Below are 25,077 nucleotides of genomic sequence, written 5' to 3' on the forward strand. Positions count from 1 at the left end.
CGCAGGCTGCCAGAGAATACCCTGCAAACTGGTAGGAGAAAAGCTGGGGGTCCTTTAAGGAGCCCCCAGAGTGCATGGAATCATACAACCAATACCATTGGGGTTCGATTCCGACATGTTTGATGCCAAACATGTCAAGGTTCGGAGCTCCCATTATGTAGCTAGACCTAGGTAGTGACCTATATCTAATATATACATCAAATGGCATCCCCGCACTCACGAAGTCCAGGAAAATGGTGTTGGAGATCATCAGGGAATCTCTGCTCATGCAGGGGTTCCCTCAAACACAGGTACCCGCACTCTGCCCTCTGGGCTAGAAGGGCCTACCAGAGGGGTGACTTACAGTGACCTGGTGCAGTGACCTATAGTGAAAAGGGTGTATGCACCCTTCCACACAAACTGCAATGGCAGGCCTGCAGACACACTTTGCATGGGCTCCCATGGATGGCATAATACATGCTGCAGCCCATGGGGAAACCCTTGTGCCCCAATGCCCTGGGTACCTAGGTACCATATACCAGGGACTTATAAGAGGACACCAGTATGCCAATTGTGGGGTTTAAAAAGTTAGGAACAACCAAATCCAGAGGGAGAGAGCACAGTTACTGGGGTCCTGGTTAGCAGGATCCCAGTAAACAGTCAAAACACACTGACATAGTGCAAAAAGTGGGGGTAACCTTGCCAAGAAGAGAGTACTTTCCTACACATGTATAATAGTGTGTTTACTTACCTCCAGTCGGGGTATGCCTATACAGTAGGGAACCCCTGGTGCCCCATTGTCCTGGGTACCTAAGTACCATATACTAGGGACTTATATGGGGTTACCAATATGCCAATTGTGGAGTGTGCTAAGTCCTTAGCAACCAAATTTAGAGGGAGAGAGCATAGTCAGTGGGATCCTGGTTAGCAGTATCCCAGTGAACACAGTCAAAACACACTGACAGCTGAGGGGGTCACTGACGTCAGTCACCTATGCTGACCAACCAGATGCTCCCAGGGAGCACTGCATCTTGAGTTCAAGATGACAGAATCGAGTGGCCACCTGGAGGAGCTCTGGGCACCACCTGTGGGGTGGTGATGGACAGGTGAATGGTCACTCCCCTTTCCTTTGTGTGATTTACACCAGAGCAGGAACAGGAGAACCCTAGACTGGTGCAAGCCAGACTATGCAAGGAGTGCACCAAATGTGCCCTTCAAAGCAAGCCAGTGGCTACCCCCTCCCCAGCCATGTAACACCTATTTCCAAGGGAGAGGGTGTTGCCTCCTTTTCCTATAGGAAATCTTCTGTTCTGCCTTCCTCTACTTGAGCTGGTCAAGCAGCAGGAGGGCAGAAACCTGTCTGAGGGGCTACAGCAGCAGCATGGGCTGCCCGCAACCCCTGGAATACTGGTTGGAGCAATACAGGGGGGTAGGGGTGTCCTCTATGGAGCCCCCAGAGTGCATGGAATCATGCCACCAAGACTGGCATTAGTATTGGGGTATGATTCCAACATGTTTGTTTACAAACATGGCTAGGTTTGGAGTTACAATTATGTAGCTGGACATAGGGAGTGACCTGTGTCCAGTACACAGGTAAAATGGCATACCCGCGCTTACGAAGTCCAGTGTATTGGAACTGGAGTTCGTAGGGGCACCTCTGCTCATTCATCAAATCAAATCAAATCATTAACATTTATAAAGCGCGCTACTCACCCGTGCGGGTCTCAAGGCGCTAGGGGGGAAAGGGGGGGTAATCGCTGCTCGAACAGCCAAGTCTTTAGGAGTCTCCGGAAAGCGGAGTGGTCCTGGGTGGTCCTGAGGCTGGTGGGGAGGGAGTTCCAGGTCTTGGCCGCCAGGAAGGAGAAAGATCTCCCACCCGCCGTGGAGCGGCGGGTGCGAGGGACGGCAGCAAGTGCGAGGCCAGCGGAGCGGAGGGGGCGGGTGGGGACGTAGAAGCTGAGGCGTCTGTTGAGGTATTCCGGTCCCTTGTTGTGGAGGGCTTTGTGTGCGTGGGTGAGAAGACGGAAGGTGATCCTTTTGCTGACTGGGAGCCAATGCAGGTGTCTCAGGTGTGCGGAGATGTGGCTGTTGCGGGGTACGTCGAGGATGAGGCGGGCCGAGGCGTTTTGGATTCATGGGTGCCATCACACACAGGAACCTGCACCCTACCAGCTGGGCTAGGAGGGCCTATCGTAGGGGTTACTTACAGTGACCCTGTGTAGTGACCAGCAGTGAAAGGGTGCATGCATCTTTTCACGCAGGCTGCAGTGGCAGGCTTGCAGACATAGTTTGCATGGGTTCCCATGGGTGGCATAATACGTGCTGCAGCCCATGGGGGACCCCTGGTGTACCAGTGCCCTGGGTATCTAAGTACCATGTACTGTGTACTTACAGGGTGTAGGAAGTTGGCTCTGTATGTGCTATTTCAAAGTAAGGAATAGCATGCACAGAGTCCAAGGGTTCCCCTTAGAGGTAAAATAGTGGTAAAAAGAGATAATACTAATGCTCTATTTTGTGGTAGTGTGGTCGAGCAGTAGGCTTATCCAAGGAGTAGTGTTAAGCATTTGTTGTACATACACATAGACAATAAATGAGGTACACACACTCAGAGACAAATCCAGCCAATAGGTTTTGTATAGAAAAATATCTTTTCTTAGTTTATTTTAAGAACCACAGGTTCAAATTCTACATGTAATATCTCATTTGAAAGGTATTGCAGGTAAGTACTTTAGGAACTTTAAATCATAAAAATTGCATGTATACTTTTCAAGTTATTGACAAATAGCTGTTTTAAAAGTGGACACTTAGTGCAATTTTCACAGTTCCTAGGGGAGGTAAGTATTTGTTAGGTTAACCAGGTAAGTAAGACACTTACAGGGCTTAGTTCTTGGTCCAAGGTAGCCCACCGTTGGGGGTTCAGAGCAACCCCAAAGTCACCACACCAGCAGCTCAGGGCCGGTCAGGTGCAGAGTTCAAAGTGATGCCCAAAACACATAGGCTAGAATGGAGAGAAGGGGGTGCCCCGGTTCCGGTCTGCTTGCAGGTAAGTACCCGCGTCTTCGGAGGGCAGACCAGGGGGGTTTTGTAGGGCACCGGGGGGGACACAAGCCCACACAGAAATTTCACCCTCAGCAGCGCGGGGGCGGCCGGGTGCAGTGTAGAAACAAGCGTCGGGTTTGCAATGTTAGTCTATGAGAGATCAACGGATCTCTTCAGCGCTGCAGGCAGGCAAGGGGGGGCTTCCTCGGGGAAACCTCCACTTGGGCAAGGGAGAGGGACTCCTGGGGGTCACTTCTCCAGTGAAAGTCCGGTCCTTCAGGTCCTAGGGGCTGCGGGTGCAGGGTCTCTCCCAGGTGTCGGGACTTTGGATTCAAAGAGTCGCGGTCAGGGGAAGCCTCGGGATTCCCTCTGCAGGCGGCGCTGTGGGGGTTCAGGGGGGACAGGTTTTTGTACTCACAGTCTTAGAGTAGTCCTGGGGTCCCTCCTGAGGTGTTGGATCGCCACCAGCCGAGTCGGGGTCGCCGGGTGCAGTGTTGCAAGTCTCACGCTTCTTGGGGGGAGCTTGCAGGGATCTTTAAAGCTGCTGGAAACAAAGTTGCAGCTTTTCTTGGAGCAGGTCCGCTGTCCTCGGGAGTTTCTTGTCTTTTCGAAGCAGGGGCAGTCCTCAGAGGATGTCGAGGTCGCTGGTCCCTTCGGAAGGCGTCGCTGGAGCAGGATCTTTGGAAGGCAGGAGACAGGCCGGTGAGTTTCTGGAGCCAAGGCAGTTGTCGTCTTCTGGTCTTCCTCTGCAGGGGTTTTTCAGCTAGGCAGTCCTTCTTCTTGTAGTTGCAGGAATCTAATTTTCTAGGGTTCAGGGTAGCCCTTAAATACTAAATTTAAGGGCGTGTTTAGGTCTGGGGGGTTAGTAGCCAATGGCTACTAGCCCTGAGGGTGGGTACACCCTCTTTGTGCCTCCTCCCAAGGGGAGGGGGTCACAATCCTAACCCTATTGGGGGAATCCTCCATCTGCAAGATGGAGGATTTCTAAAAGTTAGAGTCACTTCAGCTCAGGACACCTTAGGGGCTGTCCTGACTGGCCAGTGACTCCTCCTTGTTTTTCTCATTATTTTCTCCGGCCTTGCCGCCAAAAGTGGGGCCTGGCCGGAGGGGGCGGGCAACTCCACTAGCTGGAGTGTCCTGCTGGGTTGGCACAAAGGAGGTGAGCCTTTGAGGCTCACCGCCAGGTGTGACAACTCCTGCCTGGGGGAGGTGTTAGCATCTCCACCCAGTGCAGGCTTTGTTACTGGCCTCAGAGTGACAAAGGCACTCTCCCCATGGGGCCAGCAACATGTCTCGGTTTGTGGCAGGCTGCTAAAACTAGTCAGCCTACACAGATAGTCGGTTAAGTTTCAGGGGGCACCTCTAAGGTGCCCTCTGTGGTGTATTTTACAATAAAATGTACACTGGCATCAGTGTGCATTTATTGTGCTGAGAAGTTTGATACCAAACTTCCCAGTTTTCAGTGTAGCCATTATGGTGCTGTGGAGTTCGTGTTTGACAGACTCCCAGACCATATACTCTTATGGCTACCCTGCACTTACAATGTCTAAGGTTTTGTTTAGACACTGTAGGGGTACCATGCTCATGCACTGGTACCCTCACCTATGGTATAGTGCACCCTGCCTTAGGGCTGTAAGGCCTGCTAGAGGGGTGTCTTACCTATACTGCATAGGAAGTGAGAGGCTGGCATGGCACCCTGAGGGGAGTGCCATGTCGACTTACTCGTTTTGTCCTCACTAGCACACACAAGCTGGCAAGCAGTGTGTCTGTGCTGAGTGAGAGGTCTCCAGGGTGGCATAAGACATGCTGCAGCCCTTAGAGACCTTCCTTGGCATCAGGGCCCTTGGTACTAGAAGTACCAGTTACAAGGGACTTATCTGGATGCCAGGGTCTGCCAATTGTGGATACAAAAGTACAGGTTTAGGGAAAGAACACTGGTGCTGGGGCCTGGTTAGCAGGCCTCAGCACACTTTCAATTGTAAACATAGCATCAGCAAAGGCAAAAAGTCAGGGGGCAACCATGCCAAGGAGGCATTTCCTTACACAACCCCCCCCCCCAAACGAAAGAGGATGAGACTAACCTTTCCCAAGAGAGTCTTCATTTTCTAAGTGGAAGAACCTGGAAAGGCCATCTGCATTGGCATGGGCAGTCCCAGGTCTGTGTTCCACTATAAAGTCCATTCCCTGTAGGGAGATGGACCACCTCAACAGTTTAGGATTTTCACCTTTCATTTGCATCAGCCATTTGAGAGGTCTGTGGTCAGTTTGAACTAGGAAGTGAGTCCCAAAGAGGTATGGTCTCAGCTTCTTCAGGGACCAAACCACAGCAAAGGCCTCCCTCTCAATGGCACTCCAACGCTGCTCCCTGGGGAGTAACCTCCTGCTAATGAAAGCAACAGGCTGGTCAAGGCCATCATCATTTGTTTGGGACAAGACTGCCCCTATCCCATGTTCAGAGGCATCAGTCTGCACAATGAACTGCTTAGAATAATCTGGAGCTTTTAGAACTGGTGCTGAGCACATTGCTTGTTTCAGGGTGTCAAAGGCCTGTTGGCATTCCACAGTCCAGTTCACTTTCTTGGGCATTTTCTTGGAGGTGAGTTCAGTGAGGGCTGTCACAATGGATCCATATCCCTTCACAAACCTCCTGTAGTACCCAGTCAAGCCAAGGAATGCCCTGACTTGAGTCTGGGTTTTTGGAGCTACCCAGTCCAGAATAGTCTGGATCTTGGGTTGGAGTGGCTGAACTTGGCCTCCACCTACAAGGTGTCCCAAGTAAACCACAGTTCCCTGCCCTATCTGGCATTTGGATGCCTTGATAGAGAGGCCTGCAGATTGCAGAGCCTTCAAAACCTTCCTCAGGTGGACCAGGTGATCCTGCCAGGTGGAGCTAAAGACAGCAATATCATCAAGATAAGCTGTGCTAAAGGACTCCAAGCCAGCAAGGACTTGATTCACCAACCTTTGGAAGGTGGCAGGGGCATTCTTTAAACCAAAGGGCATAACAGTAAACTGATAATGCCCATCAGGTGTGGAGAATGCTGTCTTTTCTTTTGCTCCAGGTGCCATTTTTATTTGCCAGTACCCTGCTGTCAAGTCAAAGGTACTTAGAAATTTGGCAGCACCTAATTTATCAATGAGCTCATCAGCTCTTGGAATTGGATGGGCATCTGTCTTGGTGACAGAATTGAGCCCTCTGTAGTCCACACAAAACCTCATCTCTTTCTTTCCATCTTTGGTGTGAGGTTTGGGGACTAAGACCACTGGGCTAGCCCAGGGGCTGTCAGAGCGCTCAATCACTCCCAATTCCAGCATCTTGTGGACTTCCACCTTGATGCTTTCCTTAACATGGTCAGATTGTCTAAAGATTTTGTTCTTGACAGGCATGCTGTCTCCTGTGTCCACATCATGGGTACACAGGTGTGTCTGACCAGGGGTTAAGGAGAAGAGTTCAGGAAACTGTTGTAGGACTCTCCTACAATCAGCTTGCTGTTGGCCAGAGAGGGTGTCTGAGTAGATCACCCCATCTACTGTGCCATCTTTTGGGTCTGATGACAGAAGATCAGGGAGAGGTTCACTCTCTGCCTCCTGATCCTCATCTGTTACCATTAACAGATTCACATCAGCCCTGTCATGGAAGAGCTTAAGGCGGTTCACATGGATCACCCTCTTGGGGCTCCTGCTTGTGCCCAGGTCCACCAGGTAGGTGACCTGACTCTTCCTCTCTAGCACTGGGTAAGGGCCACTCCATTTGTCCTGGAGTGCCCTGGGAGCCACAGGCTCCAGAACCCAGACTTTCTGCCCTGGTTGGAACTCAACCAGTGCAGCCTTTTGGTCATACCAAAACTTCTGGAGTTGTTGGCTGGCCTCAAGGTTTTTGGTTGCCTTTTCCATGTACTCTGCCATTCTAGAGCGAAGGCCAAGTACATAGTCCACTATGTCCTGTTTAGGCTCATGGAGAGGTCTCTCCCAGCCTTCTTTAACAAGGGCAAGTGGTCCCCTTACAGGATGACCAAACAGAAGTTCAAAGGGTGAGAATCCTACTCCCTTCTGTGGTACCTCCCTGTAAGCGAAAAGCAGACATGGCAGGAGGACATCCCATCTCCTTTTGAGTTTTTCTGGGAGCCCCATGATCATGCCTTTTAATGTCTTGTTGAATCTCTCAACTAAGCCATTAGTTTGTGGATGGTAGGGTGTAGTGAATTTATAAGTCACTCCACACTCATTCCACATGTGCTTTAGGTATGCTGACATGAAGTTGGTACCTCTGTCAGACACCACCTCCTTAGGGAAACCCACTCTGGTAAAGATACCAATGAGGGCCTTGGCTACTGCAGGGGCAGTAGTCGACCTAAGGGGAATAGCTTCAGGATACCTGGTAGCATGATCCACTACTACCAGGATATACATATTTCCTGAGGCTGTGGGAGGTTCTAGTGGACCAACTATGTCCACACCCACTCTTTCAAAGGGCACCCCCACCACAGGAAGTGGAATGAGGGGGGCCTTTGGATGCCCACCTGTCTTACCACTGGCTTGACAGGTGGGGCAGGAGAGGCAAAACTCCTTAACCATGTTGGACATATTGGGCCAGTAGAAGTGGTTGACTAACCTCTCCCACGTCTTGGTTTGTCCCAAATGTCCAGCAAGGGGAATGTCATGGGCCAATGTTAGGATGAACTCTCTGAACAGCTGAGGCACTACCACTCTCCTAGTGGCACCAGGTTTGGGGTCTCTGGCCTCAGTGTACAGGAGCCCATCTTCCCAATAGACCCTATGTGTTCCATTTTTCTTGCCTTTGGACTCTTCAGCAGCTTGCTGCCTAAGGCCTTCAAGAGAGGGACAGGTTTCTTGTCCCTTACACAGCTCTTCCCTTGAGGGTCCCCCTGGGCCCAAGAGCTCAACCTGATAAGGTTCAAGCTCCAAAGGCTCAGTTCCCTCAGAGGGCAGAACTTCTTCCTGAGAAGAGAGGTTCCCTTTCTTTTGCTGTGTTGCAGTTGGTTTCCCAACTGACTTTCCTTTTCTCTTGGTAGGCTGGGCCATTCTTCCAGACTCCAGCTCTACTTGTTCACCCTGTGCCTTGCATTGTGCTCTGGTTTTCACACACACCAGTTCAGGGATACCCAGCATTGCTGCATGGGTTTTTAGTTCTACCTCAGCCCATGCTGAGGACTCCAGGTCATTTCCAAGCAGACAGTCCACTGGGATATTTGAGGAGACCACCACCTGTTTCAGGCCATTGACCCCTCCCCATTCTAAAGTAACCATTGCCATGGGATGTACTTTTCTCTGATTGTCAGCGTTGGTGACTGTGTAAGTTTTTCCAGTCAGGTATTGGCCAGGGGAAACCAGTTTCTCTGTCACCATGGTGACACTGGCACCTGTATCCCTCAGGCCCTCTATTCTAGTCCCATTAATTAAGAGTTGCTGTCTGTATTTTTGCATGTTAGGCGGCCAGACAGCTAGTGTGGCTAAATCCACCCCACCCTCAGAAACTAGAGTAGCTTCAGTGTGGACCCTGATTTGCTCTGGGCACACTGTTGATCCCACTTGGAGACTAGCCATACCAGTGTTACCTGGATGGGAGTTTGGAGTGGAACCTTTCTTGGGACAGGCCTTGTCTCCAGTTTGGTGTCCATGCTGTTTACAGCTATGACACCAGGCCTTTTTGGGATCAAAGTTTTTACCCTTGTACCCATTGTTTTGTGAAGAGGCTCTGGGCCCACCCTCCTGTGCAGGTTTTTGGGGGCCTGTAGAAGACTCTTTACTATTTTTAGTTTTGGTTGTCTCATCACCCTTCTGCTGGGGAGTCTTTGTGACCCCTTTCTTTTGGTCACCCCCTGTTGAAGTCTTGGACACCCTTGTCTTGACCCAATGGTCCGCCTTCTTTCCCAATTCTTGGGGAGAAATTGGTCCTAGGTCTACCAGATGCTGATGCAGTTTATCATTGAAACAATTACTCAACAGGTGTTCTTTCACAAATAAATTGTACAGCCCATCATAATTACTTACACCACTGCCTTGAATCCAACCATCTAGTGTTTTCACTGAGTAGTCAACAAAGTCAACCCAGGTCTGGCTCGAGGATTTTTGAGCCCCCCTGAACCTAATCCTGTACTCCTCAGTGGAGAATCCAAAGCCCTCAATCAGGGTACCCTTCATGAGGTCATAAGATTCTGCATCTTGTCCAGAGAGTGTGAGGAGTCTATCCCTACACTTTCCTGTGAACATTTCCCAAAGGAGAGCACCCCAGTGAGATCTGTTCACTTTTCTGGTTACACAAGCCCTCTCAAAAGCTGTGAACCATTTGGTGATGTCATCACCATCTTCATATTTAGTTACAATCCCTTTAGGGATTTTCAACATGTCAGGAGAATCTCTGACCCTATTTATGTTGCTGCCACCATTGATGGGTCTTAGGCCCATCTCTTGTCTTTCCCTCTCTATGGCTAGGATCTGTCTTTCCAAAGCCAATCTTTTGGCCATCCTGGCTAACTGGATGTCCTCTTCACTGGGGCTATCCTCAGTGATTTCAGAGGTGTTGGTCTCTCCTGTGAGGGAACCAGCATCTCTGACTATTATTTTTGGAGTCAGGGTTTGAAAGACCCTGTTCTCCCTAGATAGGACTGGTAGGGGGGAATTTTCCTCCAAGTCACTATCCTCTTCCTCTGAGTTGCCACCCTCAGAGGGGTTGGCCTTTTCAAACTCTGCCAAAAGCTCCTGGAGCTGTATTTTGGTAGGTTTGGGGCCCATTGTTATTTTCTTTATTTTACAGAGTGACCTTAGCTCCCTCATCTTAAGATGGAGGTAAGGTGTGGTGTCGAGTTCCACCACAGTCACATCTGTGCTAGACATTTTGCTTCTAAAAGTTGGAATACTTTTTAAGAATCTACAACTGTTTCTAGAATCTAATTTCAAACTTTTAACAAACTTTTAAACTCTAAAAGACAATGCTAAACAGGGACTTAACACACAAGGCCCTAGCAGGACTTTTAAGAATTTAGAAAAATTTCAAATTGCAAAAATCAATTTCTAATGACAATTTTGGAATTTGTCGTGTGATCAGGTATTGGCTGAGTAGTCCAGCAAATGCAAAGTCTTGTACCCCACCGCTGATCCACCAATGTAGGAAGTTGGCTCTGTATGTGCTATTTCAAAGTAAGGAATAGCATGCACAGAGTCCAAGGGTTCCCCTTAGAGGTAAAATAGTGGTAAAAAGAGATAATACTAATGCTCTATTTTGTGGTAGTGTGGTCGAGCAGTAGGCTTATCCAAGGAGTAGTGTTAAGCATTTGTTGTACATACACATAGACAATAAATGAGGTACACACACTCAGAGACAAATCCAGCCAATAGGTTTTGTATAGAAAAATATCTTTTCTTAGTTTATTTTAAGAACCACAGGTTCAAATTCTACATGTAATATCTCATTTGAAAGGTATTGCAGGTAAGTACTTTAGGAACTTTAAATCATAAAAATTGCATGTATACTTTTCAAGTTATTGACAAATAGCTGTTTTAAAAGTGGACACTTAGTGCAATTTTCACAGTTCCTAGGGGAGGTAAGTATTTGTTAGGTTAACCAGGTAAGTAAGACACTTACAGGGCTTAGTTCTTGGTCCAAGGTAGCCCACCGTTGGGGGTTCAGAGCAACCCCAAAGTCACCACACCAGCAGCTCAGGGCCGGTCAGGTGCAGAGTTCAAAGTGATGCCCAAAACACATAGGCTAGAATGGAGAGAAGGGGGTGCCCCGGTTCCGGTCTGCTTGCAGGTAAGTACCCGCGTCTTCGGAGGGCAGACCAGGGGGGTTTTGTAGGGCACCGGGGGGGACACAAGCCCACACAGAAATTTCACCCTCAGCAGCGCGGGGGCGGCCGGGTGCAGTGTAGAAACAAGCGTCGGGTTTGCAATGTTAGTCTATGAGAGATCAACGGATCTCTTCAGCGCTGCAGGCAGGCAAGGGGGGGCTTCCTCGGGGAAACCTCCACTTGGGCAAGGGAGAGGGACTCCTGGGGGTCACTTCTCCAGTGAAAGTCCGGTCCTTCAGGTCCTAGGGGCTGCGGGTGCAGGGTCTCTCCCAGGTGTCGGGACTTTGGATTCAAAGAGTCGCGGTCAGGGGAAGCCTCGGGATTCCCTCTGCAGGCGGCGCTGTGGGGGTTCAGGGGGGACAGGTTTTTGTACTCACAGTCTTAGAGTAGTCCTGGGGTCCCTCCTGAGGTGTTGGATCGCCACCAGCCGAGTCGGGGTCGCCGGGTGCAGTGTTGCAAGTCTCACGCTTCTTGCGGGGAGCTTGCAGGGATCTTTAAAGCTGCTGGAAACAAAGTTGCAGCTTTTCTTGGAGCAGGTCCGCTGTCCTCGGGAGTTTCTTGTCTTTTCGAAGCAGGGGCAGTCCTCAGAGGATGTCGAGGTCGCTGGTCCCTTCGGAAGGCGTCGCTGGAGCAGGATCTTTGGAAGGCAGGAGACAGGCCGGTGAGTTTCTGGAGCCAAGGCAGTTGTCGTCTTCTGGTCTTCCTCTGCAGGGGTTTTTCAGCTAGGCAGTCCTTCTTCTTGTAGTTGCAGGAATCTAATTTTCTAGGGTTCAGGGTAGCCCTTAAATACTAAATTTAAGGGCGTGTTTAGGTCTGGGGGGTTAGTAGCCAATGGCTACTAGCCCTGAGGGTGGGTACACCCTCTTTGTGCCTCCTCCCAAGGGGAGGGGGTCACAATCCTAACCCTATTGGGGGAATCCTCCATCTGCAAGATGGAGGATTTCTAAAAGTTAGAGTCACTTCAGCTCAGGACACCTTAGGGGCTGTCCTGACTGGCCAGTGACTCCTCCTTGTTTTTCTCATTATTTTCTCCGGCCTTGCCGCCAAAAGTGGGGCCTGGCCGGAGGGGGCGGGCAACTCCACTAGCTGGAGTGTCCTGCTGGGTTGGCACAAAGGAGGTGAGCCTTTGAGGCTCACCGCCAGGTGTGACAACTCCTGCCTGGGGGAGGTGTTAGCATCTCCACCCAGTGCAGGCTTTGTTACTGGCCTCAGAGTGACAAAGGCACTCTCCCCATGGGGCCAGCAACATGTCTCGGTTTGTGGCAGGCTGCTAAAACTAGTCAGCCTACACAGATAGTCGGTTAAGTTTCAGGGGGCACCTCTAAGGTGCCCTCTGTGGTGTATTTTACAATAAAATGTACACTGGCATCAGTGTGCATTTATTGTGCTGAGAAGTTTGATACCAAACTTCCCAGTTTTCAGTGTAGCCATTATGGTGCTGTGGAGTTCGTGTTTGACAGACTCCCAGACCATATACTCTTATGGCTACCCTGCACTTACAATGTCTAAGGTTTTGTTTAGACACTGTAGGGGTACCATGCTCATGCACTGGTACCCTCACCTATGGTATAGTGCACCCTGCCTTAGGGCTGTAAGGCCTGCTAGAGGGGTGTCTTACCTATACTGCATAGGCAGTGAGAGGCTGGCATGGCACCCTGAGGGGAGTGCCATGTCGACTTACTCGTTTTGTCCTCACTAGCACACACAAGCTGGCAAGCAGTGTGTCTGTGCTGAGTGAGAGGTCTCCAGGGTGGCATAAGACATGCTGCAGCCCTTAGAGACCTTCCTTGGCATCAGGGCCCTTGGTACTAGAAGTACCAGTTACAAGGGACTTATCTGGATGCCAGGGTCTGCCAATTGTGGATACAAAAGTACAGGTTTAGGGAAAGAACACTGGTGCTGGGGCCTGGTTAGCAGGCCTCAGCACACTTTCAATTGTAAACATAGCATCAGCAAAGGCAAAAAGTCAGGGGGCAACCATGCCAAGGAGGCATTTCCTTACACAGGGGTACCCCAGTGTGCCAATTGTAGGGTAAAAAGGGTACTAAACTAATCAAATTTAGAGAGTGTGCCATCACTGGGGTCCTGGTTAGCAAGATCCCAGTGAAAACAGTCTAAACACACTGATAAACAGACAAAAAGTGGGGGTAATCATGCCAAAAAGAGTGACTTTCCTACAAGGTGTTCCTAATAAAATGCTTAACTTTGCCCACATCCAGTCCTATCAAGCAGTTTGTTAGAAGTTGAGTCTTAACTATATGCACCATCTTTTAAGCCAGCATTTTCTGAGGCAAGGCTTATTATTTAAATAGTGCCTGTGGTAGAATTATGCAAATTTAACAACCATCTTCATTGACTCAACTGGTTTTAGTTGAAACAAGTTAAGTGCCTGCATCTTGGTAAAGAGCAGTTTTCTGGGAGTATGTCATGCAAGAGCCATTAACTCTCTGGCCAGCCCATTGGTGGGAGCCTAGTCCTCCAATTAGATGGGCTTTTAGCCATAGCCACAGCTACGCCGTTAGTTACAGCCTACCACTGGGGAAGCATCTAGGAAACCTTGCAGCTTATCTTTGCAGCATAGCAGTGCCTAATGAACATTATCATCAAAGCTTTACTTTTCTCTCCTTGCAGGACTGCTGTTTGTGTCCACTCAGAGGTGGAGCGCTGCAGAGAGCCAATGGAGGCAGGTAAGTGTGTCCCTCCCTTCTACCCAAGCAGAGGTTTTCTTGAAATCATTCTATCTGTGCATGTTATCTGAGGTGAGAAGGCTTCGGGGAGAGTCAAGGCAAAGGCTGCTCACCTTTGGCTGAAGTTTGGATCTTTTCCAGTGAGAAGAGTGTGATAAAGTGGCACTGTCTGAGGCCTTTCAAGCATACTAACCATACAGTGGTGCTCATACCTCGACGGCCAGGAATGATTCACCCACGTAAATGTAAGAAAGATACCAGTGATGGAGAACTGTAATTACAGGCAGGTACCTTTTTTTTTTTTTTCTTCTTTTCTTTCTTACTTCCTGTGTCCCCATGCTACAGTATTGGTGCACTTGACTTGGGCACTTTACTCTCACCCAAGGGCGCGACCTCAAGGAAATTGTCTACTGAAGGATGTGGGCTTTATCATCACAAATCCTGCTTCTATTCCTGTGGCTCCACAAGGGAGGAGGAAGGATAGTTATGAAGCTAGTGGTGTTAGAGGACTGGTATTACACGTAAGTAACTTTTTCTTCTTTTTATTTGGGAACTTCTTTAGTATTCGTAAATGCTAAGGGAGGCAGGGGAGTCATAAGTACTGAAAGCAAGTGGAACCAATTCTGTATGGCCAGAACACTGTAGCTATGTATTCCAAGAAGACTGAGATGTTTCAGTGGTAGTATTGTAGGTAGTATTGTAGCCAATCTCGAGAAAGAAAGACTTCATGTCAAACTTTAATTCCATGTTGCTCACGTATTAAGTAAATGAAGAAATGTTTCTATTAACATTGGGGAATCTTTCAGCATTTGTGTAACTTACTTGGGTTTTCTTACAATAAGGAGTTAATTTAACCCTGAGGTGACACATGGCACATGAAAAACAGTGGTCATACTGAACCTAAGTTGTTCTAAAGCTGCAAGTCTTCTAAAACTAGCTTTGTAACTGCTGTTTAGACAATGCCAGTGTTCAATTCGCACTGTAAGTGGAATTTGGGAGATCTCATTTATAGAGATGTCAGAAAAGGCGTCCTTTTGACTACTTTTGAGGAATAACTCCAGATGAAAGAAGAATGTAAACTTGTGGTTCCTACAGACTTGCAAGGCTTACCTGGTGTGTGTTTTCACACTTTATGTAGTTCTGTGCTAAGGATGAAGACTGATTCGAAATAACCATGTTAGAAATGGTCCAGCTCCTGCCATCCTTCACAAGTGATTCACATGCAGGATTGTCGCAGAATCCACAATATTCAAACAAGTGCTGAGTTCTGATATCATCCACCACCAAAAACTGGAACTAGGTCTCACGCCAAAATTCTGTTGATGGTGGCCACTGATCACTGCTGGGCCCATTCTGAGTTGCAAATCAAGCAAACTGTTCATAGGGCCCGGTCATTGGCACTGCTCAAGACAGAAGCTCCAAGGTCAACTGGAGAGCTGAATTGAGCCTCCAGAGTCTTCACAAGACTTGCTGAGGACAGTAATGTCTATGGTGTCCACAACGTGTGAGCCCTGTATCTTCTGAACAGGTGTTTGCAGTTTTCCAGTGTTTGGGGGGTGGGGTGAGCCACATCCTGGGCTTTACCAGTTCCAACTGGAAACTAAACTAAAGGAGTAGTGTCAAGCCGCTACTATCAATGTTTGTACATCAGTAACTGTAAGAACTGGAAAGATAATTTCAGTAGTTCCAGAATCACTTCGACCACCTCCAGTCTACAAGCTGCACACCAGAGGTGCCAAGGTACAAGATCCCTTACCCCTGCAGATTAGAGAGAACAGGGATAGAGCACCTAAGACTAGTTGGCAGCTTGGGGTTGGCTTTCCCCTCAGTGCCACATGGGCATATCTGCAGAACCAAGGCTCAGATTATGTTTGTAGGAAACTGGCTTGGTGTTTGGTGCACACCCATGGTGTTGGCATATTATACCAGGTCCAGGCAACCCCTATTAGTGAATGAAGACAGAGGTAGCTGTGGATGAGCAGTCAAGACGTATCTAGGGGACATGCAAAGCTTATGCAGTATCACAATAGTCACACAGTAATTTATCACACATGAAAGGAACCACACAGTGTTACAAAAATAAAGGCACTTCATTACAGTAACACTACACTAGATTACTTATAGGCAGTTCTCCCAACCGGAGGTAAGTGTTCGATGGCATGTGTAGCTGTAGATTCACATGCTTTGAATTAGTCCATTATCTAGAGTTGGGCTTCTAGTGTTACAAGTTGTTGTTTTTCTTCGAAGAAGGTTTTCGAGTCACAAGATCAAGTGACCCCTCCTCACGGTAATAATGCGCATGGGCTTTGAGTCCTTTCTTAGATTGTTTTCTCTCCGCTGTTGGGTTTGGACATGTTTCCTCTCGTTCTGATGGATCTTGGTTCTGGCCTTCTGAACTTTTTCCACCTTTCTATAATACTGTCTGTATTGTTTTGATCGCGTTTTCTGTCTGTAGTTGATCTGATTAAAACCAACGGGGTTGATTTCTTTTCACCCTTAAAGGGGGCCTTGCCCTTCTAGTACCCTCTTCAGTGTCTGGCTGATGGAATGGACTCCATTTCGATTCTGTCCTCGGTGTCACGCCGAGTGCCCCTTCACCGACCAGCATTTGGTGTGCAATCTCTCCTTATCTCCTGACCATCGATAGGAGACTTGCGACACCTGCAGGTCGTTTAGATCAAAGAAGACTCTTCGGGATCGAAGAGCACGTCGACTGGGAATGGCGTTCAAGTCTACAGGGGACACACCAGACATTTTTGGTGAGGAACAAGTGCAAGAGGAGGGAGTACAGTGCATTCCATTAGAGACTCTGACTCCGATGCAGACAGCCAACCCTATACCTCCAGCGTAGTACGCGAGTACACCTACCCCTTTACACCATCCAACGACATTGGAAAATTATCCAGCACTGGTCGTCCGTCCTCCACTGCCTTCGGGCCATGATCGGATCCGAAAAACAAGTTCGGATGACCACCCTTCAGGTTCAGGACCAAGAATGAAGACCAAAGTGCTTTTGTTGCCGGCAAAACAGCCTGTTCCAGCTGTTTTGGTGTTAAGACGAAAATTACAGACATCCATTTCAGAACAAAAAAAATCGTATTTGTTTTGGAGCCGATAATTTTGGTCCGAGTAAAACACTTGGCGCCTAAGCCTTTGGAACCGAAAGCTCCAAGTGGGAAAATTACTACTTCCACACAAGAAACCTCAGAAATACAGCCAATTCCAGAAGTTATGGACGCTCAACAGCAAAGATTACAAATACAAAAGGGCACAGGAAGGATATTTGCCTCTCCAGTGACTATATAAAAAGAAAATTCTCCTTTCCAGAGACTCCAGATGCTGGACCTCCATCAAAAAAGGTCTCAAAGGACCAAGAGAGAGAAAAGACAGCGCAGCAGAAACAACCTGTTCGATGGCATCTGTCGCTGTAGATACGCATGTTCTGCAATAGCTCGCCATCTGGTGTTGGGCCGGAGTGTTACAAGTTGTTTTTCTTCGAAGAAGTCTTTCGAGTCACGGGACCGAGTGACTCCTCCTTTTGTCTCCGTTGCGCATGGGCGTCGACTCCATCTTCGATTGTTTTTTTTCCGCCATCGGGTTCGGACGTGTTCCTGTCTCTCCGAGTTTCGGAACGGAAAATTAGCTAATTTCGGAAGATTTTCGTCGGTATTGTTGCGTTCGGGATCGGCGTACTTAGATTCCACACCGCATCGAAGATCGAAGAGCTCCGGTGCCCTTCGGGGTAGTTTTTCGATCCTCCGTCGGGGCCTGGTCGGCCCGACCGCGTGCTGAAGAACGCCGATGGAACGGACCCCGTTCCGTTTCTGCCCCAAATGCCACAATAAGTACCCTTACACAGACCAACACTTGGTCTGCAACCTGTGCCTGTCACCTGAGCACAGCGAAGACACCTGCGAGGCCTGTCGTGCGTTCCGGTCCCGAAAAACACTCCGAGACCGTCGAGCCAGAAGACTTCAGATGGCGTCCGCACCGACAGCCCAACGGGAGTTCGAGGAACAGGAAGAAGAAGGTACCTTCTCGATCCAAGACTCAGACTCCGAAGGATTCGACGATACACAAACCGTGAGTAAGACGTCGAAATCCACTCAGAAGAACATTTACAAGGCCCAGGGGACGCCACTGCCACCAGGCCATGGCTCCACCCATAAATTCGGTGACCGCCCGTCGGCACCGAAAAAGGCCCACACAGTGCCGAGATCGTCCGACTCCGGTCGAGACACCGGCACGCAGCCTTCTCGGGACCGAGAAAGTGCTGGAGACAAGCCTCGACACCGAGATGCCGGTGCCAACACGGCTCGACGCCGAGACAGCGGCACCGAAACAGATCGACGCCGAGAGGTTTCGGCCCCGAAAAAGAAAAGAGTCACCTCGGAGCCGAAAAAACACGCAGACAGGGTTTCGATGCCGAAACAAACTGCAAGCGACCCAGCTTCAGGCTCTTATACAGAAGAGCACTCGCTAACCTCCCAAATGCAGAAGCATAGGTTTGAGGAAGAGCTGCAAGCAACTGATGTGGACCATACGCAAAAGCGTATCTTCATACAGCAGGGGACAGGAAAAATAAGCACCCTTCCCCCCATTAGGAGAAAGAGAAGGTTGGAGTTCCAGACGGAACAAACACCACAACCAAAAGTGGTGAAAAGAGTTACCCCACCACCCTCTCCTCCGCCTGTGATTAACGTCTCACCAGCACAAACTCCATCACACTCCCCAGCTCACACCACCATGAGCCAGGGTGACCAAGATCAGGACGCATGGGACCTATACGACGCCCCAGTGTCAGATAACAGTCCGGAGGCATACCCTACAAAGCCATCTCCACCAGAAGACAGCACCGCGTATTCTCAAGTGGTGGCTAGAGCAGCACAATTTCACAACGTAAGCCTCCACTCAGAACAGGTCGAGGATGATTTCTTATTTAACACACTCTCCTCCACCCACAGCTCCTACCAAAGCCTGCCTATGCTCCCTGGTATGCTCCGGCACGCAAAAGACATCTTTAAGGAGCCGGTCAAAAGTAGGGCAATCACACCAAGGGTGGAAAAAAAGTATAAGGCGCCTCCTACAGACCCGGCTTTCATCACTACACAGCTGCCACCAGACTCTGTCGTTGTAGGAGCAGCTAGAAAAAGGGCCAACTCTCACACATCTGGAGATGCACCACCCCCAGATAAAGAAAGCCGCAAGTTCGATGCAGCTGGTAAAAGAGTCGCAGCACAAGCTGCAAACCAGTGGCGCATCGCGAACTCACAGGCACTACTTGCGCGCTATGACAGAGCCCACTGGGACGAGATGCAACATCTCATTGATCATCTGCCCAAGGACTTACAAAATAGGGCAAAACAAGTGGTTGAGGAGGGACAGACCATTTCCAACAACCAGATCCGCTCCTCCATGGACGCTGCAGATACAGCTGCACGGACAATTAATACATCCGTAACTATCAGAAGGCATGCATGGCTCCGAACGTCTGGATTTAAACCAGAGATTCAACAAGCAGTTCTCAATATGCCTTTTAATGAAAAAGAACTGTTCGGTCCAGAAGTGGACACAGCGATTGAGAAACTCAAAAAAGATACGGACACTGCCAAAGCCATGGGCGCACTCTACTCCCCGCAGAGCAGAGGGAATTACAGCACATTCCGTAAAACGCCCTTTCGAGGGGGGTTTCGAGGTCAAAGCACACAAGCCAGCACCTCACAAGCCACACCGTCCAGTTACCAGGGACAGTATAGAGGAGGTTTTCGGGGACAATATAGAGGAGGGCAATTCCCTAGAAATAGAGGAAGATTTCAAAGCCCCAAAGCCCCTACTACTAAACAGTGACTCACAGGTCACTCACCCCCTCCACACAACACCAGTGGGGGGAAGAATAGGTCATTATTACAATGCATGGGAGGAAATCACTACAGACACTTGGGTTCTAGCAATTATCCAACATGGTTATTGCATAGAATTTCTACAATTCCCTCCAAACATACCACCAAAAGCACAAAATTTAACAACACACCATTCCAATCTCCTGGACATAGAAGTGCAGGCACTATTGCAAAAGAATGCAATCGAATTAGTGCCAAACACACAAATAAACACAGGAGTTTACTCACTGTACTTTCTGATACCAAAGAAGGACAAAACACTGAGACCAATCCTAGACCTCAGAGTAGTGAACACTTTCATCAAATCAGACCACTTCCACATGGTCACACTACAAGAAGTATTGCCATTGCTAAAACTGCACGACTACATGGCAACTTTAGACCTCAAGGATGCTTATTTCCATATACCAATACACCCATCGCACAGGAAATACCTAAGGTTTGTATTCAAAGGAATACATTACCAATTCAAGGTACTGCCTTTCGGATTAACAACCGCACCAAGAGTCTTTACAAAATGTCTAGCGGTAGTCGCAGCACACATAAGAAGGCAGCAAATACATGTGTTCCCATATCTAGACGACTGGCTAATCAAGGCCCATTCGTTAATAGAGTGCTCAAATCACACAAATCATATCATACAAACCCTCTTCAAACTAGGGTTCACCGTCAATTTCACAAAATCCAAAATTCTGCCACGCAAGGTACAACAATACCTGGGAGCCATAATAGACACATCAAAAGGAGTAGCCACTCCAAGTCCACAAAGAATTCAAAATTTCAACACCATCATACAACGCATGTATCCAACACAAAAGATACAGGCAAAGATGGTATTACAACTCCTAGGCATGATGTCATCATGCATAGCCATTGTCCCAAACGCAAGACTGCACATGAGGCCCTTACAACAATGCCTAGCATCACAGTGGTCTCAAGCACAGGGTCACCTTCTAGATCTGGTGTTAATAGACCGCCAAACTTACCTCTCGCTTCTGTGGTGGAACAACATAAATTTAAACAAGGGGCGGCCTTTCCAAGACCCAGTGCCACAATACGTAATAACAACAGATGCTTCCATGACAGGGTGGGGAGCACACCTCGATCAACACAGCATACAAGGACAATGGAACGTACATCAAACAAAACTGCATATCAATCACCTAGAACTTCTAGCAGTTTTTCAAGCACTAAAAGCTTTCCAACCAATAATAGTTCACAAATACATTCTCGTCAAAACAGACAACATGACAACAATGTATTATCTAAACAAGCAGGGGGGGACGCACTCCACGCAGTTAAGCCTGCTAGCACAAAAAATTTGGCATTGGGCAATTCACAACCAAATTCGCCTAATTGCACAGTTTATACCAGGGATACAAAATCAACTCGCAGACAATCTCTCTCGAGATCACCAACAGGTCCACGAATGGGAAATTCACCCCCAAATTCTGAACACTTATTTCAAACTCTGGGGAACACCTCAGATAGACTTGTTTGCGACAAGGGAGAACGCAAAATGCCAAAACTTCGCATCCAGATACCCACACAAACAATCCCAAGGCAATGCCCTATGGATGAACTGGTCAGGGATATTTGCTTACGCTTTTCCTCCTCTCCCTCTCCTTCCTTACCTGGTAAACAAACTCAGTCAAAGCAAACTCAAACTCATATTGATAGCACCAACTTGGGCAAGGCAACCCTGGTACACAACGCTGCTAGACCTATCAGTGGTACCCTGCATCAAATTGCCCAACAGGCCAGATCTGTTGACACAGCACAACCAAAAGATCAGACACCCAGATCCAGCATCGCTGAATCTAGCAATCTGGCTCCTGAAATCCTAGAATTCGGGCACTTACAACTTACCCAAGAATGTATGGAAGTCATAAAACAAGCAAGAAGGCCATCCACCAGGCACTGCTATGCAAGTAAATGGAAGAGGTTTGTTTGCTACTGCCATATTAATCAAATACAACCATTACACACAACTCCAGAACATGTAGTGGGTTACTTGCTTCACTTACAAAAATCTAACCTAGCTTTCTCTTCCATTAAGATTCACCTTGCAGCAATATCTGCATACCTGCAGACTACCTATTCAACTTCCCTATATAAAATACCAGTCATTAAAGCATTCATGGAGGGCCTTAGGAGAATTATACCACCAAGAACACTACCTGTTCCTTCATGGAACCTAAATGTTGTCCTAACTAGACTTATGGGTCCACCTTTTGAACCCATGCACTCCTGCGACATACAGTTCCTAACCTGGAAGGTGGCATTTCTCATAGCCATTACTTCCCTGAGAAGAGTAAGCGAGATTCAGGCGTTTACTATACAGGAACCTTTTATACAACTACACAAAAATAAAGTCGTCCTAAGGACCAATCCTAAATTTTTGCCAAAGGTTATTTCACCGTTCCATCTAAATCAAACAGTGGAACTTCCAGTGTTCTTTCCACAGCCAGATACCGTAGCTGAAAGGGCACTACATACATTAGATGTCAAAAGAGCATTGATGTATTACATTGACAGAACAAAAAACATCAGAAAGACTAAACAACTCTTTATTGCATTTCAAAAACCTCATGCAGGAAACCCAATTTCAAAACAAGGTATAGCCAGATGGATAGTTAAATGCATCCAAATCTGCTACCTTAAAGCTAAACGACAGCTGCCCATTACACCAAGGGCACACTCAACCAGAAAGAAAGGTGCTACCATGGCCTTTCTAGGAAACATCCCAATGCAAGAAATATGTAAGGCAGCCACATGGTCTACGCCTCACACATTCACCAAACACTACTGTGTAGAGGTGTTATCCGCACAACAAGCCACAGTAGGTCAAGCCGTATTAAGGACATTATTTCAGACTACTTCCACTCCTACAGGCTGATCCACCGCTTTTGGGGAAATAACTGCTTACTAGTCTATGCAGAACATGCGTATCTACAGCGACAGATGCCATCGAACTGAAAATGTCACTTACCCAGTGTACATCTGTTCGTGGCATCAGTCGCAGTAGATTCGCATGTGCCCACCCGCCTCCCCGGGAGCCTGTAGCAGTTTGGAAGTTACCTTCAATTATTTATATATGTATCATCTCAACCTTAAATAGGTGCATACTTAGTCACTCCATTGCATGGGCACTATTACTACAATTCAACTCCTACCTCACCCTCTGCGGGGAAAAACAATCGAAGATGGAGTCGACGCCCATGCGCAATGGAGACAAAAGGAGGAGTCACTCGGTCCCGTGACTCGAAAGACTTCTTCGAAGAAAAACAACTTGTAACACTCCGGCCCAACACCAGATGGCGAGCTATTGCAGAACATGCGAATCTACTGCGACTGATGCCACGAACAGATGTACACTGGGTAAGTGACATTTTCATTTAAGGGCGTGTTTAGGTCTGGGGGTTAGTAGCCAATGGCTACTAGCCCTGAGGGTGGGTACACCCTCTTTGTGCCTCCTCCCAAGGGGAGGGGGTCACAATCCTAACCCTATTGGGGGAATCCTCCATCTGCAAGATGGAGGATTTCTAAAAGTTAGAGTCACCTCAGCTCAGGACACCTGAGGGGCTGTCCTGACTGGCCAGTGACTCCTCCTTGTTGCTTTCTTTGTTCCCTCCAGCCTTGCCGCCAAAAGTGGGGGCCGTGGCCGGAGGGGGCGGGCAACTCCACTAAGCTGGAGTGCCCTGCTGGGCTGTGACAAAGGGGTGAGCCTTTGAGGCTCACCGCCAGGTGTCACAGCTCCTGCCTGGGGGAGGTGTTAGCATCTCCACCCAGTGCAGGCTTTGTTACTGGCCTCAGAGTGACAAAGGCACTCTCCCCATGGGGCCAGCAACATGTCTCTGGTGTGGCAGGCTGCTGGAACTAGTCAGCCTACACAGACAGTCGGTTAAGTTTCAGGGGGCACCTCTAAGGTGCCCTCTGGGGTGTATTTTGCAATAAAATGTACACTGGCATCAGTGTGCATTTATTGTGCTGAGAAGTTTGATACCAAACTTCCCAGTTTTCAGTGTAGCCATTATGGTGCTGTGGAGTTCGTGTTTGACAGACTCCCAGACCATATACTCTTATGGCTACCCTGCACTTACAATGTCTAAGGTTTTGTTTAGACACTGTAGGGGTACCATGCTCATGCACTGGTACCCTCACCTATGGTATAGTGCACCCTGCCTTAGGGCTGTAAGGCCTGCTAGAGGGGTGTCTTACCTATACTGCATAGGCAGTGAGAGGCTGGCATGGCACCCTGAGGGGAGTGCCATGTCGACTTACTCGTTTTGTCCTTACTAGCACACACAAGCTGGCAAGCAGAGTGTCTGTGCTGAGTGAGAGGTCTCCAGGGTGGCATAAGACATGCTGCAGCCCTTAGAGACCTTCCTTGGCATCAGGGCCCTTGGTACTAGAAGTACCAGTTACAAGGGACTTATCTGGATGCCAGGGTCTGCCAATTGTGGATACAAAAGTACAGGTTAGGGAAAGAACACTGGTGCTGGGGCCTGGTTAGCAGGCCTCAGCACACTTTCAATTGTAAACATAGCATCAGCAAAGGCAAAAAGTCAGGGGGCAACCATGCCAAGGAGGCATTTCCTTACACAACCCCCCCCCCCCCCCAAACGAAAGAGGATGAGACTAACCTTTCCCAAGAGTCTTCATTTTCTAAGTGGAAGAACCTGGAAAGGCCATCTGCATTGGCATGGGCAGTCCCAGGTCTGTGTTCCACTATAAAGTCCATTCCCTGTAGGGAGATGGACCACCTCAACAGTTTAGGATTTTCACCTTTCATTTGCATCAGCCATTTGAGAGGTCTGTGGTCAGTTTGAACTAGGAAGTGAGTCCCAAAGAGGTATGGTCTCAGCTTCTTCAGGGACCAAACCACAGCAAAGGCCTCCCTCTCAATGGCACTCCAACGCTGCTCCCTGGGGAGTAACCTCCTGCTAATGAAAGCAACAGGCTGGTCAAGGCCATCATCATTTGTTTGGGACAAAACTGCCCCTATCCCATGTTCAGAGGCATCTGTCTGCACAATGAACTGCTTAGAATAATCTGGAGCTTTTAGAACTGGTGCTGAGCACATTGCTTGTTTCAGGGTGTCAAAGGCCTGTTGGCATTCCACAGTCCAGTTCACTTTCTTGGGCATTTTCTTGGAGGTGAGTTCAGTGAGGGCTGTCACAATGGATCCATATCCCTTCACAAACCTCCTGTAATACCCAGTCAAGCCAAGGAATGCCCTGACTTGAGTCTGGGTTTTTGGAGCTACCCAGTCCAGAATAGTCTGGATCTTGGGTTGGAGTGGCTGAACTTGGCCTCCACCTACAAGGTGGCCCAAGTAAACCACAGTTCCCTGCCCTATCTGGCATTTGGATGCCTTGATAGAGAGGCCTGCAGATTGCAGGGCCTTCAAAACCTTCTTCAGGTGGACCAGGTGATCCTGCCAGGTGGAGCTAAAGACAGCAATATCATCAAGATAAGCTGTGCTAAAGGACTCCAAGCCAGCAAGGACTTGATTCACCAACCGTTGGAAGGTGGCAGGGGCATTCTTTAAACCAAAGGGCATAACAGTAAACTGATAATGCCCATCAGGTGTGGAGAATGCTGTTTTCTCTTTTGCTCCAGGTGCCATTTTTATTTGCCAGTACCCTGCTGTCAAGTCAA

At 48.6% G+C, this 25,077-nt stretch overlaps 1 protein-coding gene across 1 annotated transcript in view; it reads left to right on the forward strand.

Moving 5' to 3' along the window:
- The window catches only part of KDM4A (lysine demethylase 4A), a 460,608-nt gene that overhangs the window by 373,511 nt on the left and 62,020 nt on the right, over positions 1–25,077 (forward strand). The window contains exon 17 of the mRNA XM_069227816.1: positions 13,458–13,513. Coding sequence (XP_069083917.1) covers positions 13,458–13,513 — 56 coding nt within the window. The remainder of the gene's footprint in view (positions 1–13,457; positions 13,514–25,077) is intronic.

The sequence above is a fragment of the Pleurodeles waltl genome, chromosome 4_1 (genome assembly GCF_031143425.1).
Source record: "Pleurodeles waltl isolate 20211129_DDA chromosome 4_1, aPleWal1.hap1.20221129, whole genome shotgun sequence".
NCBI lineage: Eukaryota > Metazoa > Chordata > Amphibia > Caudata > Salamandridae > Pleurodeles > Pleurodeles waltl.